The 16,435-nt window shown below is 41.6% G+C and overlaps 1 protein-coding gene across 2 annotated transcripts in view; it reads right to left on the bottom strand.

The window, feature by feature from the left end:
- adhfe1 (alcohol dehydrogenase iron containing 1) overlaps positions 1 to 16,435 on the bottom strand; it is a 67,218-nt gene that overhangs the window by 47,288 nt on the left and 3,495 nt on the right. Inside the window, exons 2-5 of one of the 2 annotated variants that reach the window (XM_041190492.1) lie at positions 11,181 to 11,218; positions 10,220 to 10,263; positions 10,030 to 10,083; positions 2,225 to 2,379 (exon numbers count right to left, since the gene is read on the bottom strand). In XM_041190492.1, coding sequence (XP_041046426.1) covers positions 2,225 to 2,379; positions 10,030 to 10,083; positions 10,220 to 10,263; positions 11,181 to 11,218 — 291 coding nt within the window. Of the gene's footprint in view, positions 1 to 2,224; positions 2,380 to 10,029; positions 10,084 to 10,156; positions 10,264 to 11,180; positions 11,219 to 16,435 lie in introns of both variants that reach the window. The other variant, XM_041190491.1, reaches the window with a different exon arrangement.

Raw genomic sequence — 16,435 nt, forward strand, 5'->3', positions numbered from 1 at the left:
CTGCCTAGAGGGAGCCTGTATTGGATCTCCAGGACGTGCTAGAAATGCTGTAACATAGAATTACACTGAATATACGGCACAGAAACAGGCTACTCAGACAAATCAGTCAGAATGGAGAGGCACTTGTTCTTCAGCATCATCCCATTCTCAGAACATGCAGAAAGAAGACATTGACTCCCTCATCTACAGTGTTTGCTGCTCTGAGTTCTCTGCTCACCCACTGTGCCAGCTGTTTGACTCCCACTCACATGTGACATGGCTGTTACCTGCTATTGCCTATATAGTCAAATAGCTTCTTAATACTAATTGTCTAAACTCACTGATAAATAACAGCCAGTTGGGCAGGTACCAGAGAGCTACTGGTGCCTGTGGAAGGCTAACCCAATAACAGTTTCACACATGTTGGTATTTATTGCACTGAAACAGGCCACTCTGCCCAACAGGTCCAAGCTAATGTTGATACTCCACACAAGCCTCCTCTCACTCTTCTTCCTCTAATCTCATCAACATATTCATTTCTTCCCCATTTGCTTATCTAACTTCTTCTTAAATGTATCTATACTATTCACCTTAACTACTCCTGTGGCAGCGAGATGCACATTCTAACCACTCTCTTGGCAAAGAAGTTTCTCCTGAATTCCCTATTGGATTTATTACTGACTATCTCATATTTATGGATCTAAGGTTTGGTCTCCCCCCAAGGTGGAAACATCTTCTCTACATCTAGTCTATCAAACCTTTCAGAGGCCTAAAGACCTCTATCAGGTCACCCCTCAGTCCTCCATTTTCTAGAGAAAAGAACACCAGCCCTGTTCAATCTTTGCTGAACTGTATAGCTTGTAGTTCTAGCATCATTTTTGTAAATTGATTTTGCACACGTTCCCTTGCCTCTATATAATTTTTATTACACGGTGAATAGAACTGTATACAGTATCCCAAGAGTGGTCTAACCATACTGTCTATACATGTAACTTCTCCACTTTTCAATTCTACCCCTTTAGAAATACACTCTAGTGCTTGATTTTTTGGCTTCAGGCCAATTAATATTGGGGTAGTCAAAATCCCACATGAATATTATTCCATGTTTGTTACTCATTTCCCTAAGTTGTTTGCATATTTCTTCCTCCACCTCCCTTCCACCATTAAGTGATCTGCAGACTGCCTTTTAGCGTGATTGATCCTTTATTATCTTTAATCTCTTTCCTTTATCCTCTCCATATTTTCTAATATGTAATACCCTTTAACATTTAGTTCTCACTTCTGATTTTTCTGTAGCCATGTCTCAGTAACCCCGACATGGCTCCTTGCAATGTATTATTGCCTCCAGCTTTCCTGTTTTAATATGGACATTCATTACTGCACTGCCAGTTTAATTCACTTTTGATAACAATTCCTTTCACTTTATCTCTTTACACTCCTGTTCTGTAACTGTTTTTATTCCTCCTTAAGTTTAGTCTGCCTTACACTCTCCTTTCCTGTTCCATTTATATTTTGGCTTGTTTTATTCCATGTAGATCCCTGCCACCATTTTAATAATCTAACGCCTTTGCCATCTCCCTATTTAAGCTTTCTGCTAGGATTCTGAACTCATTCAGTTCAGGTGGAGCCCATCCCATTGGTAACAAATAAAAAGGCAGGTGTGGCAGCTCTGTTAGTCTTGGCATAGGTAAGTCATTGGAGGTGATTTGAAGGAAGAGAAGTCGCGATTAGGCCCTTCATTGGAGCCCACTGCCGCCTCCCCACAATGAGCCAAAGAAGCTGCAGTATCTTGGGTGGACCCAAGGGAAACTTATTGAGAACATGGGCCCTACACACCTGCTTTTAAGCAGCAGGCAGGAAGGAGGTGCCAGATGTGATCCACATCTGGGTGCGATAAGAGAAATCCTAGTCCAGATGGTGAAACATCAGCCTTACTACCCAAATTGCTGTTATTCTCCATTGCCTGGAGGAGAATCCAAACCATCACATGAGTCATTGTATAAAGGGCTGCCTACATTATGAAGTCTGGCTACATGTGCCAAGATATGCACAGATGCAGTTTCTTCACCCTGCCCTAGAAGTGTCACATGGAAGCTACTCTTTTTAAGAAAGTATTTATTTTAAGTATATACTTTTTAATTGGCAAATTGTTAGTAGTGTAATAGCAGTATTAGGGATGCCACCAATAATAACACCATTAAGGCCTTGTTCCTTAAAAACGCTCTCCCAATGAGTTGTTGCGTACCTTCCATCTGTTGGTTCCACTCTGACCTTGTCAAACACTTTAAAGTTTACTCCATTCTTAACCAATGAATTCAAGACAGCTTTAACAGGAGGGAGCTTGGCTACATTTTTGTCAGTCATCACACAAACGTTTCTGGCCCCAATGTTCTGAAGATCCTACAGAAATAACAAAAGCTGTAAGTTTTAATATGAAAAACATGCAAACAGCAAACAACCAATTAGTAGTGAATAGCTCAAGCATTTGCCACGGCTCTACTATAATCCTACTCTGCATTTCTTCAGTTGCTAGAAGCATAGGAATTGCTAGCTGAAAAAAGACCAAGGCTCCAAGTTCACCTTCTACCATCCTGGTAGTCACATATTTTGGCTTATTTTATTTGTTATACATTGCTCAGGATGATCCTGCCCTTAATGAATGGGTGGCTGACGAATCAATGTTGATGTTATTGGATAAATAAGGATTTACTTCTGTACTTAACATGTTGTCCTTGATATTAATATGAAGATGGCTTCAGACGTGGGGAAGGTATGAAATAGCATGGGTAAAGTCAACCCAACAGGTCTGCAATGTCAATTCAATTGAAATAATTAACTTTGACTTCTTTGAGTTTTGTGTCTTTAAGTTGCACAACGGATGTGATGTACACCCACATGGTGCAGCCTCAATTGTACTTAAAGGGGCAATGCACAAATGGAAATTGGAGGTGTTCAGGATGGATGGTGGACATCAAGCACTGTAATTACATCTGGATGCAGGAAGGAGAAGGCGAGACATACTTTTTTCCAGCAGTGGAAGGAAGAAACCTGTGGCTCTTAGCAAAAAAGACCTGGTTGGAGTTTGCCAAGGAGGTGAGCAGCAGGCATGTTGTTCCCAGGTCTTGGGTTCAGAATAGGAAGTGTTTAATAATCTAACTAGGCCAGGAAAAGTGAGCAATTTGTTGATTCAACCGCATCCTTTCACTCTGCCTTGATAAGTATTCTCCATCACATCACTCTTCACACCACTTAACTTTCAGCAGCACCCAGCCATCACCTTCGATATGCTTCATCACCTCCCCTTCACCCATCCACCATTGCCATTCACCTCAATCATTATGCAATATGATGCATCTGACTCACAGACCCCACACCGAATGCACTGCATCCATTGGGTGACCTTCATTCACTCACAAATCTGTTTCTTCATCTGATAGAAGAAAATGCAAGGGAACGGGAGAGGTCTGGAGGACAGGCAGTCTAGCTAACAGGTGCCGAGGAGAGGGCCTTGGAGATAATTGGCAGAGCTACACCCCTCTCAGTCAGAGATAAAGACACAGGAAGCTTGCAGATAACTGGTGACAGAATTACAAATGTTTTGGATATGCATATGCTGGCTTTATTCATTGACAACTGAGCTATGGAGTATGATGATCATCAAGATTGTGAATCTGCCATGACTAAATCATACCCCTTTCTTTTGTCATCCAGAGCCTTTACATATGGTGCGGGACATCCGTGTAGATGAATTCTCAGAGAATCTCATTCCTTCTAAGGGTGCAAAATGTACAGTCTTTCACCAGTGCAGATACTTGCACTTCAATGGGTTCACTTAGACAGCTCATTGGGTTTTCACCAGTGATTTACACTTTAGAAGTGAGCACAAGCAGACATTGGCAATAAGGACAGCTGTGGATAGTTTACGGTGAGAGCTCTGCTCAGCAGGGCACAGATGCTGAACACCCGGGCCTATTGTTGAGAAGGAAAATGCTACAGGTGCAAAAGGAGCTTAGCCAGATATTGACAAACATGCCACGCACACTCTCCATTATAGTGGAGAGTTGGAGGAAACAACTCGATTTCTAATGGATTGGTGACACAAAGAATTACAAGAAGGTCTACCATGAAGAGAGTGGCTGCTTCCATGGAGCATCAAGTACAGTTCTCAAATCAATCTACGCAGGCCATGGCCACAGCTGTGCAGGGAACATCTGCATCTTAAACAGGATGACATATTATATCTGTGGCTTTACAACACTTCACTGATCTGCGGCAAGCTGCCCTGCAGGCCGAGTGGTAGGAGTAATGTGGTGCTGGCCCAGGAGAGGGACGATGGCAAAAGAGGACATGGAAATGGGAACTCCACTAGAAGTGCTCCCACTCCCAGCCAGTATCCAACCTGCTGCCTTGTCTCTCGAAGGCTCACAGGTGCAGGCCTTTGGTGGTTCTCTCAGGGGCTCCAAAACCAAAGGGTGTAGGACAAGAGCATCTGAACAGTCAAACAGGGATCTGAGCCGTCTGTCTTTATCTCCGCTGAAGCCACATGGGGCGCATCATGTATAAGTGGTCGGAAGCGTAAGTTCAAGAAAATTGCACAATGGATGTGCTGTACATCCACATGGTGCAGCCTCAGTTGTATTTAAAGGGGTAATGCACAAATGGAAATTGGAGGTGTTCAGGACAGCTAGTGGACATCAGGCACTGTAATTACATCTGGGTGCAGGAAGGAGCAGGCGAGACATACTTTTTCCAGCAAAGGGAGGAAGAAACCTGTGGCTCTCAGCAAAAAAGGCCTGGTTGGAGTTTGCATGTGGGTTAACATTTCAGGTCTGTAACCCTCCGTCAGAACTTATGATGAAAAGTCACAGACCTGAAACATTAACCCTGTTTCTCTCTCCACAGATGCCGTTAGACCTGCTGAGTGCTTCTAGCATTTTCTGTTTTTAATTTCAGATTTCCAGTATCTGTAGTATTCTGCTTTTGGCTGCACATGGGTGTTTGACAAAATATTGTATCGTTAAGCTTTTTTAAATAATGCCACACAAAACTTACAGATTAGCTTCAATTCCATGACTTGCTTATTATTGCATTGGGACTGCCAACTCATCCCTTCACTTGCCTCATGATGGCAGTCAATAAATGTTGGGACACATTGGGTGTATGTGTGGTCAAAGGGTTATTTAGTGCAAAGGAAGGTGGAGGGCTGTAGTGGGTAAGGGATAGTCCTGGTGATGGAAACAGGCTACAAGATTTTTTTTTAATGTTTTATACTAGGTCAATCTTTGTGACATTAGGGCATCCCTGACAGTAATGTAAGCAGGTGGCCTTGGTAATAGGTACTCCATTTTCATTCTCCTCCTTCTCTATGTTCTCTTCATCCAAAGATGGGCCCTCCTCCATCAGCTCCATAATGTTGTGAAGGATGCAGCACACCACTATAATTCTGGACACCTTCACTGGCGATTATTGAAGGATGCCTCCAGGCTTACTGAGGCATTTGAAGTGCATCTTCAACATTCTAACGGTTTGCTCGGTGAGACACAGATGGTCATGTGGTTCTCATAGTTCCACTCCTGTACTCTACTGTTATCATGAGCCATGGGGGTAAAGGGGATATTCCTTGTCTCTTAGGAGTTAGCCCTTAATTCTGCTTCCAGGAACCAAGAGGTTTAGAACGTTGCGCTGCTGTAGTATGAATAAACCATGATAGCTCCCATGGAATCTCACACAAACCCTGCAGAAATCTCTTCTTATGGTTACAAATCAACATACATTGATGGATGAATGTTCTTCATGCTTTAGAAAATTTTTTGGTTGTTGTGGCACTGCTTGGATTGCCACCTGTGTATAGTTGTTGGCATCCTGTACCTGTGGTAATCCAGCCAGAGAGGTAAATCTGAGTGCCTGCTCATTTTAGCTTTTGCCATCACAAGGCAAATTTATATAACTGCTGGCTTTGGTAATCAATGTATCAGTGACCTGCCTTATGGATTTGTGTGTAGCCAATTGAGAAATCCTAGATATGCCTGGTAGTGCCCTAGAAAGATCCTGGAGGTAAAATAATAGAGGCCAATGTGTGGCCACCAGGTCTAGCAGGGAGAGGGTCTTATAGGAACATATATAAGACCCTCTCCCTGCTAGACCTGGTGGCCACACACTGGCCTCTATTAGGGTCTTCTTAGGGGCTGCAGATCTCTGCCACCACCTGACTTGAAAAGTTTAGCCTGCCAGAAGCACTGCTCTTTCCAAGTGTCAAGGAAGCAGAGCCTCTGTCCATAAATCCTGTGATGTAGCCAATGCCTCCTGCAGCCTCAGTGCCTCTTCCATTCATGAGTTGATTCCACCTCAGTGTACCATCATTGTTGTGGATGATGATGGTCTTCCTCTTCTGATGTGCTGTCAAACATATCCACCTCCTCTTCTATGCTGATCTTGTCAGTTTGAACACCTCCAAGGTTGAATAAATAACTCTCTGCAATCTTCACCAGTGGGAACTGAGTCACCAGCTGTAATAAGTGGGCTTTTATTCAGCTGGAGCAATGACGAGTTTAAATACCACTCGAACTATGCTCCAATCTCTCCTCCATCTGGTTGGACAATTTCCAGCACCCTGGGAAACCGGCTCTACATTGCTAAATCTAGAGTGAGGTTGAAATCAATTTCAAAAGACCTCATTAACATCTCCAATGGATGTTAATTGCACCAATAACCACTTACTCGTCTGCAATAATTAAAGCCCTGGCTTCAGCGAATAAATTTCTAGCCAGCATCCAAACACATCTTGGTTAAACCTAGAAGTCAGTGTGTTGGAGCTGGGCTGCAGTCATGCTTCATTTTTCTCAGATTTTAAGTATGTGCCCAATCTCAGTAATCGAGAGGAAAAGGGATGTGAGAGATTATGCAGCCTTGCCATACTCCTGTAATGATGTTGAAGGAGTCCACATTGCCCATGCTTGTCTTGTCACAGCAGCTGAAGTCGCAGTATAAGGCTTTGAAGATGTTAATATACCGTGACAGGTTGCCATACTGTCTTGTGATGTACCAGAGTGACTGCTGATGGATGCAATCAAATTCCTTCTTGAGATCAATGAAGTTGATAACATGTGGTTTTCGATACTCTAGGTTCCGTTCTATGATGTTCTTGAGCGCAAGGATCTGCTCACAGTATGATTCACCACCCCAAAAACCTGCCTCATCTTCACATAGGGTACCAGCTACTTCTGCTTTCAATCTGTTGAGGAGCACTGGGCTGAAGACCTTGCCAAGTACTAACAGCTGTGTTAAGCCCCTCCAGTTGTTGCAGTCGCTGAAGTTCCCTTCCTTTGGCAGCTTGACAATTACTCCTCACCTTCAGTCATCTGGGACATCCCTTCAGCCCAGATCTTGTGGAACAATTTCATGAGCTCTGTTGTGATGGTGTTACAAGATAATGATGACTGGACTGCAACAAGGCCCTCCCATCACCATCAGGCAACAGAACATCGAGGATGCTAACCACTTCCCCATCTAGGAAGCAACATTTCTGGGGAGAATGATGTAGAGATCCATGTCCATACAAGAATCAGCAAAGCAGCATCAGTCTTCCAGTGGCTCCACATGGTCTGGGCATCCAACACCATCATCACAGCTGTGAAGCTGTGATTCTACATGTCCATAATAATATCAACTGCAATCTATGCCTGCGAGACTAGGAAGAAAACAACAAAGATGTCAAGTAAGTTGGACGTCCTTCACCAACATTGCCTATGCAAGACCTTGGGCATCACATGGAGAGACAGCATTGCCAATGAAGAAGTGCTACAGAGAACTGGTCAGAGGCACCTGCGGCACATCATGATGGAGAGACGACTGAGGTTGACAGGATATGCATTTCCCCTTCCAGGCGTACAGTGTGGCAGTAGAATGGACACCACCAGGCAGAAGAAGAAGAAGAAGAAGACAGGGCCAGTCAAAGAAGACCGATGAAGTACATTTAAGGAGGGCCTTCAAGAGCAGGGCATCACCTGAGCTGCAGCAAAAGAAATTGCGATGGATCGAGTCTAGTGATTATTGCTCATTGCCCCCGTGGACCCGGAGGAACTAAATCTAATTAAGTCTGATCTCAACCCACCCATTCTTACTTGTTAAAACTCTCCCCATTTTTTCATTGCTCTGCATGCACCCCATTCTTAACTATCTGTGCCTTGTCCCTCTCTGTGGCCAGATAACAAGTGGCCTAAAGTAGTTTGTTGGGAAGCTCTCTCTGGCTTTATTTTTTTCATCCCACAATAAAACATGTGTCATTCTGTTTGACACCTGTACTCGATAGCACTGGTGAGATTAGTGATTAATTTGACAAAGAACCAAGAGCACTAACATGTCTTGTGCAACGCTTGTCTGTTGGTTCTTTAATGCATCAAACCACTAAATTGCTCTAGGGATGTTCTCTGCCTTTTTGTACAAAAATCACTGAATTAAATTAAAGTAAAATAGCAAAATATAAACCATATAGATAGAGATAATGAAAGTCTACTGACAATTTAATAGTGAAGGGAGGTGGAGGAAGAAATATGCAGACACATTAGGGAATTGAGTATAAAAACATGGAGGATTTCAACTCCTTGATATTAAATGGACAGAAGAGGTAAAGGAGATAAGGTATTGGAGTTCCTACAATGTCTACAGGACTCTTTTCTTACCCAATATGCAAAAGGCTCAACAAGGGAAAATTCGCTATTGGATCTAATAATGGGCAATGAACCAGAGCAGATAAGAGAAGTAAAAGTAGGGGAACATCTAGGCAATCGTGACCATAATATAATATGCTTTAAGGATGATTATGGCAAAAACCAAATTAATGGATTAGAGGTAAACTGATTTTGAGGGGCTGAGAATAAAACTCTGGAAAATAAAATGGATGACAATATTGACAAACAAAGATGCAGGACACCAATGAAAAACATTTAAAATGGTGTTAACTGAATGCAGCAAAAATATTCCACTAAAAGGCAAGAACAAATTAAACATTATAGGACTCCATGGATGAATAAAGACATAAGGGAACAACTGAGGGTTTGGAAAGAGGCATACATTAAGTACACAGACAGCAGAGGAGTGCAGGATAAGAGAGAATACTAAGGGATTAGTGGAGAAGTGAAAAAAAAACAATTAGGAGGGGAAAAAGGAACCATGAAATTAAATTATCAAGGACCATAAAACAAAATTATAACTTATTTTACAGGTGCATCAACAAAAGAAGGAAGGCTGTGCTGGGAATAGGACCAGCAAGGGATATGCAGGATAATACCACAGGTAACGAGAAGGAGATGACAGAAATATTAAATAATTATTTTGCTTCAGTATTTACCAGGGAGATAGAACAGGTAGATAAGACATTGAATGATGAGAAGAACAATGGGATAAGTGCATTTAAAAGGGGATATATGAATAAACTAAACAAACTCAAAGATGATATAGTTACTTTGAATCAAAAACACGATTTCTAAATTTGAAGATGCCACCAGATTGGGGGCAATAGTCAATACTGAGGAGGACTGCAACAAATTACCAGAGGACATTGATAAACTTGCAGAATGGGCAAATAATGCTCAAATGAAATTCAACACAGATAAATGTGAGACAGAATAAGGATTGACTTTTGGAAGTCTTTTCCCTTCAAAAAGGAGGCTCGGGGTGATGTAATAGAGGTATTTAAAATTATGAAAGGTTTTGATAGTGAGGATGTTTCCTCTTCTGGCGAGGTCACCAATATAAGATCCTCACTAAGAAATCCAATAGGGAATTCAGTAGAAACCTTTTACCCAAAGAATGGTGAGATTGTGGAACCTGCTGCCACAGGGAGTGGTTGAAATGGATAGTATAGATGCATTTACGGGGAAATTAGACAATTATTCAAAGCAGAATGGAGACTTAGATGAGGAAAGCTAGAAGGAGGCTTGAGTGGAGCTTAAACACCAGCATGGACTGGTTGGGCGAAATGGTCTGTTTTTGTATTGCATATCTATTAAAAAAAGGCTTTTAATTAATGTTATTTCAAAGGTAAAATCTTACCATACCAACTTCATTTGTCACCCCTTCTCCATATCGAATGTTTGAACAGGCCATCTGAAACAGAACCAATATCCACAGAGATTGTCAGCTTTGGAAAAAAAACATTTGTTTTTAGAATTTTTCCCACCTTATTATTGATGAAGCGATTAAGTTGTGAAAGACCATGACCCATTAAGTGAAACGTTTGTACCTCAAAAGCATAGTCTGTTGTTCTGGTTGCAACATGTCCTGGAGCTGGAACATATAAACACCAATATTGAAACACATTCACAGCTTCCAATCACCATAATGCAGAAAAATGGGAACCTCTAGGTTTTAAACAATTTAAGATGACTGCGTAGAAAGTTTCTACAGTACAGTAATTAACACTAACTGGTCAGACTGTGTGGAATATTTCTATAATACAGTTACTGACATTAACTGGTCAGATGTGCAGATAAAGTTATAACAAAGTTAATGTTTCCCACTTATGTCCAATTATTTTGGAGAGGTTAACCCATTTTAAATTCCAGTGATATCACATGCTTTCCAAATACATGGGGAAGTTTCAAATTACAAAATAGGCCAGCACTTGAATTTGATTTCACAAAAGCAGGTGCAGGCATTTAAACATAAATGGAGTTTTTGCACCTAAAAAAAATCAGGCTCCTAAATTTCAACAGCAGAAAGCAGTCATTAATTCACAAGAAAAATTGCTTGTGCTATGTTACCTTCAAAGTTGCAAAATCTGATTCCTAAATCCAATTTTATATTCTGAGATTGTGATATTTATTCCTTTGTGGCCTGTCCTGTCGGTCAGTTTCATGTTCCACCACCAGAGAAAAACATGGGACAGCAAAAAGGCCTACTTTTATCAACCTTTACAAAAGTTAAAACATCAAGTTTGTCTTGCAGTTGAACCAGATACGCAAAAATACTTGTAACTGTTTACTTTGGAAAATATGGCTGCAGTCATTCAGAGCACACAGCCACTTACTCAAATGTTATACTCTCGAATTCATTAGTGGATCTGCCTGTGTGTTAACTGCTCAGTAGTCTCCTACTTGAGTGCTGAATTACATTTTAACTAGAATTAGGATTATTTACCGCCAAGTTGTATTCTATTGTTGCTTTTTACAATAACTGATAATGTTCTCATAATGGAGTATTACCTTGTGAGTAAGTGTGAGAGTGAGCAGGACACCGACATCTAGGCAAACAACAAAAATGTTTAAATCATACTACTTTTCTGTACTTAGCATAAACATTTTTTACAAAAACTGCTGCAGTTAATAATCATTTTTAAATCATCATTTGACACTTAAATGTGTCAAATACTGTTCAACATTTGCTTTATTGTGTAAGCACCAGTGACTTTGGGCTGGACTTTCATGTGGGGCTTGGGAAATGCAAATCGTACCCATTTTCAGATTTCAGAAACCCAAGCCCATCACCCCTACCCATACCCATGTTTTTGTCTCCTGGAGACATGGCAGGCAGAGTTCGGGTTTTCTGAGTCCTCAGAAAACATTGAAGGAGTATGGGTGCCAAGGTGGGCTGGTTAGAAGCTCTGCCTCAGTTCACTGGGACATCAGCCAGCTCTCCACATTGCTCTTATATCCCCTAATACTTGCCCCTCACACCCTCATTCCCCATCCAGCTCCCCCTGCCCCCTCCATACCCCCTCAAATTCCCTATGTCCCTTTATAGTTACCATGCCCTTTCATAGCCCCCATGCCCCTTTACACTTCCCATACCTCTCCATGAGCCTCACTTCCTTGATGCCCCCCTCATACCCCAATGCCCCTCCATGCCCACATACCTACTCCATTCCTCCTTACACTCCCCATGCCCCCCATACCCCCTCCAATGCTCCCCATGTATTCTCCATAGCCACTCATCCAGTAGCCACTATGGGCAGACCTCAGGATATCTTTGAAATGGACATTAAAAAATTAAACTTCTAACAATCTAAAGGGCTGTCATATTCAAAGACATTTCATGCTGACAAAACTCTCATCCACAAAAGCCTTCAAAAATGTAAATCCCCTCAACTGGTCAATCCAGTTATAAAAACACTTATCCACCTACCACTTTAAGGATAGATAATCCTTTAATAACCTCTTAAAACTGTCAATCAAAATGTGAAAACAGATAAGTGATTCTGGACTGTTTGAAACCCAACCAAGTATTCGTAATAGGCTCAGCTATAATAACAAACCCTGGGAAATGTAAACAATGGAGTCCTTTGAAACTGGAAAAAACAGATTGCTCTTTTTTAAGCTGCAGATGGTGTTTCATTTCAAAGCAGATTGCCTCTGAATCAATGGAATGGAGCACATGCTTAGACCTTTTTTAACTCAGCAGCAGTGCGATTTTTTTCAAAACTGAAGCCCTCTGGACATTTAATTAAAGTCCAATACACAACAGGAAAGTTTCCAAGCCTATTTTCCTGCAGTTTTGAATTAATTATGGCACTTCCTCCATTAGAAGAAGTATTGCAATAAATGTCAACACTTACATTTATAGTGTTCAATGTAATGGTCAACTTAACTTTGCAGAGCAGAGCCCTATGATCAATCACTCTATTAAAACAAATCTACGTTACAATACAGTATTTAATAGTGACATTTGAAGGTGTTAAAACATTAAACTATTAGTGTCAGAATGTTCCAGACTCCTCAGCAGGCTTCCCACAGTGGTCATGAACTCTCAAACCTGGTGGATAACTTAGGGCTTCCAAAACCTGTAGCCGCACAGGTTGCAAATTTCCCAAAGTCCTCACAATTACAACCCTGGCCTCAGAAGAGTGCGTACGGGGTTCACAATCAAGGCCTTCCTAGTCTGCGAAATGACCACACAAAGAAAGCGCTGGGTCGGGAAGGTACTGCAAATTGAAATTTGCAGCCAAAAATCCCAATGTTTTACTTTCCCAGATCCATTCCCACCTCTATCGGGAGACAAAAATCCAACCCTCAGGGCACATTTACACTACAAATTCACTACTACTGCAGAGCACGTTCTGGTTTGCATTAACACTCAACTGGTTACATGTAAATTTGGTGTGAAGGTCCACACAACTCCAAGGTGAAGTGGAGCAAGACCTGTTCTTCCAAAAAGTCTCACTCCACTCCCTTTTCCAGTCAGATTCAGACTACATTTATATCCTGCGGTGCAGGTGGGGTCTTTGAGGTGAGGGGTAGGGGGCATGGTTGGCGGGGGAGTGGTACTTGAATATGAGTTTGTAAGACAAAAAACTACTTCAAAATGTCTATTTTTCAAATAGAAAATTATTAATAAAGTTCAAATGGAAACATTATTACTTCTATTAAGGTGAGGATTCAAATAAAGCAAAGAAAAAGAGGTTTGTCGGACAAAAACTTTAAAATACAGAATCGTGTTGCTAGTCTCTAAATAACATGGCTACTATACAATATCCCCGTGGACAATTAAAATATGAAGAATTAAAAACAGAAGCCCAGCTAATTAGTTTTTATTGGTTGAATTTCACTGGAGCAATTGACTAGTTGTGGAAGATCATCCATTGTTTGTGTTCAAAGATCTAAGAATTTCAAAATGGAAGATCACACTTGACAAACTTTATTGAATTCTTTGAAGAAGTAACAGAAAGAATAGACAAGGGAAATACAATAGAGGCAATATATTTGGATTTTTCAATATGGTACCACATTGTAGACTCATCATTAAGGTAAGGAATCATCACTAGGCATATGAAGTCAGGAGGTAAGTAGCAAAATTGATAGCAAGCCAGCTACAAAACAGAAAACAGAAAGTAGAGGTTAAGGGTGGTTACTCAAACAGGCAAAGGTGGGAAGTAATGTTCCACAAGGAACACTTTTGCCCACCATTCACATAAACGATTTAGACTTAGGAATCGGAAGTATAATTTCAAAATTTTCTAATGACACCAATAACTGCATTTTATGGCTCTCTGCTGGGTGTGTTTTTGGTGGGGTTGTGGGGGGTACACATAAAATATGACAAGTAGCTAGCCCACCCCTTTTCTGCCCAATCCCTGACCCGTTCCCCGTAATATCATGAGTGGGTAAGGCACCCACCAGGCCGCCCACCCAATAAGTGGCAATTAAAGGTCTCAATTTGCCTCCATTGCCATAATATGTTGGGCAGTGAAAGGTGGGCGAGAATAGGACAACTGTTTATTCATCAAAGTTGGTGAAAGGGCAGGAAGGAAGAGGGTACCTACTTCAGGGGTGTCCTGTGCACACTTACGGAACCAGCCCTAAGATCATACCCCCCCACCCCCCCACTTTTGTGCCTCCCCACCTGGCCTCCAAAACTCACCCCCAACCCTAGGGTGCCTGATCCTTTCCCACCCAAAAAACCCGGACGCATCTTGTCTGTCATCCTTACACCTTTTCGTGGGTTCCTTGCCGTTCCAGCAGCACCCACTACTCTCTTCTGATGCTGCTGGGGTTGCAAGAGCTGCCACCCAATCAGCCTGGCTGGCAGCTCTCGAGGGTGGGACTTATGGGTGGATGTCTCAGCTTGTTAAGTCTACCTGCAACCTGGTATCGCTACAGTACAGTCTTACTTAAAGCTGGTCAATTTCTGACTGACCTTTCTTCCAGTGGGGTGGGTGAACAATATGCCACCCCCCCGCCAACTCTCCCGCTCCCCCCATAAAATTCAGCCCCAAATTGGGAGGTGTGGTTAATACTCAAAAAGACCAAGACAAAATTAAATAAGACATTATTAAACTTGCACAATGGGACCATAATAGGCAAAAGAGTTTTGATATAAATAAGTGTGACGCATTTTGGTAAGAAGAATAAGGAGGCCACAAACCTCTTGGAAAATATGAGTCTAAATGGGCTAGAGGAATAAAGAGATCTAGGGGTACGGATACACAATCACTAAAAGTAGCAATGCTGGTTAATGAGCCTATTAAAAAGCAAACCAAATATTGGGACTCATTTCCACAAGGATAGAATTGATAGGCAGAAAAGTTATGTTAAACTTGTATAGAAACCTGGTTAGATCATGCTTAAAGTAGCTCCAAACTCCGTATTATAAAAAGGATATGGTAGCATTGAAGAAGGTGCAAAAGGATTTACAAGACCGATACCAGAACTCAGAGATGATACCTATCAGGAAAGATTCAACAGGCTGGATCTCTTTTCTCTGGAAAAGATCAGATCGATCAGTGACCTGGTAGAGGGGTTTAAGATTATGAAAGGGTTTGATAGGATAGGTGTAGAGAATATGCTCAAACCTGTGGAGAAGTCCAAAATTAGAGGTCATATATATGGTAGTCATTAATATATTAAATAGGGAATTCAGGAGAAACTTCTTTATCCAAAGAGTGGCTATAATGTGGAATTCGCTACTATAAGGAGTAGGTGAGAGGAATAGCATAGATGCATTTAAGGGTAAGCTAGATAACCATTTCAAAGAATAAGGAATTGAGGGTTATGCTGATGGAACTAGCTGAAGATGGGTAGAAGAGGCTCGTGTGGAAGATAAACATCAGCATGGTCATCTTGATTCTCTTCTCACGCCCAGAGGTGCATAAAGCAGACGAAGCATATGCTTATGTCTGTTTCTGTAGCTAGTTTTACCTGGAACATGTCCCTCGAGGCTATAGCTTGAAGGGCCCCGCTCCACATCAAGCATGGCTGACCTGGAGACTCTCTGGCTCTTAGTGACTGCCATTGGTGCATTGGAAGATTTACAGGTCGATAATCAACCTGTTCAGCCAAGTTATGAATGCACATTACCTGGCCATCAAGTCCTGGAATGGCACTTGAGCCTGAGATTCTGTCTCAGAGCCAGGGATGCTATCCATTGTCCCACAAAACCTCCTACCTTCATGGCCTCACTAGGTCCAATTACTTATTTCTATGCTTTACATTCTAAGTAATTCTATGTAAAGGCACCTTATCTCAAAAATTTCAGAAGTGGTGTGGAGGTGAAGTGATATTTGAACATCCTGAACACCAATGCTCCCCACCACCCCCGCCTATGCCTATGTCCACATTATAGCTGCAGAATCATTATTAAGTGAAATTGCTATGCACTGGCACTGCAGTTGCAGTGTGAATGACTTTTCATTACTTACAAAATTAACACATTGAAACATGGAAAAAGCCTAATACCATTCTTTTGCTGTTGGTCCTGTAGGTTACAGCTCTTCAAGTGCAAATCCAATTATATTTTAAATGCAATGAGGTTTCTGTCTCTGCCACCCTATCAGGCAGTGAGTTCTTGACCTCCACCAAACTCTACTGTGATCACATCCTTTCTGTAATGTGATAACCAGAATTGTACTCAGTATTCTAGTTGTGACCTAACTAGTGTTGTATACAGCTCTAGCATAGCCTCCCCTCTTATATTCTATGCTTTAGCTAATAAATTTATTCTGCATGTCATCTTACCTACTTTTGTT

Source organism: Carcharodon carcharias, chromosome 6 (genome assembly GCF_017639515.1).
Source record: "Carcharodon carcharias isolate sCarCar2 chromosome 6, sCarCar2.pri, whole genome shotgun sequence".
Classification (NCBI taxonomy): domain Eukaryota; kingdom Metazoa; phylum Chordata; class Chondrichthyes; order Lamniformes; family Lamnidae; genus Carcharodon; species Carcharodon carcharias.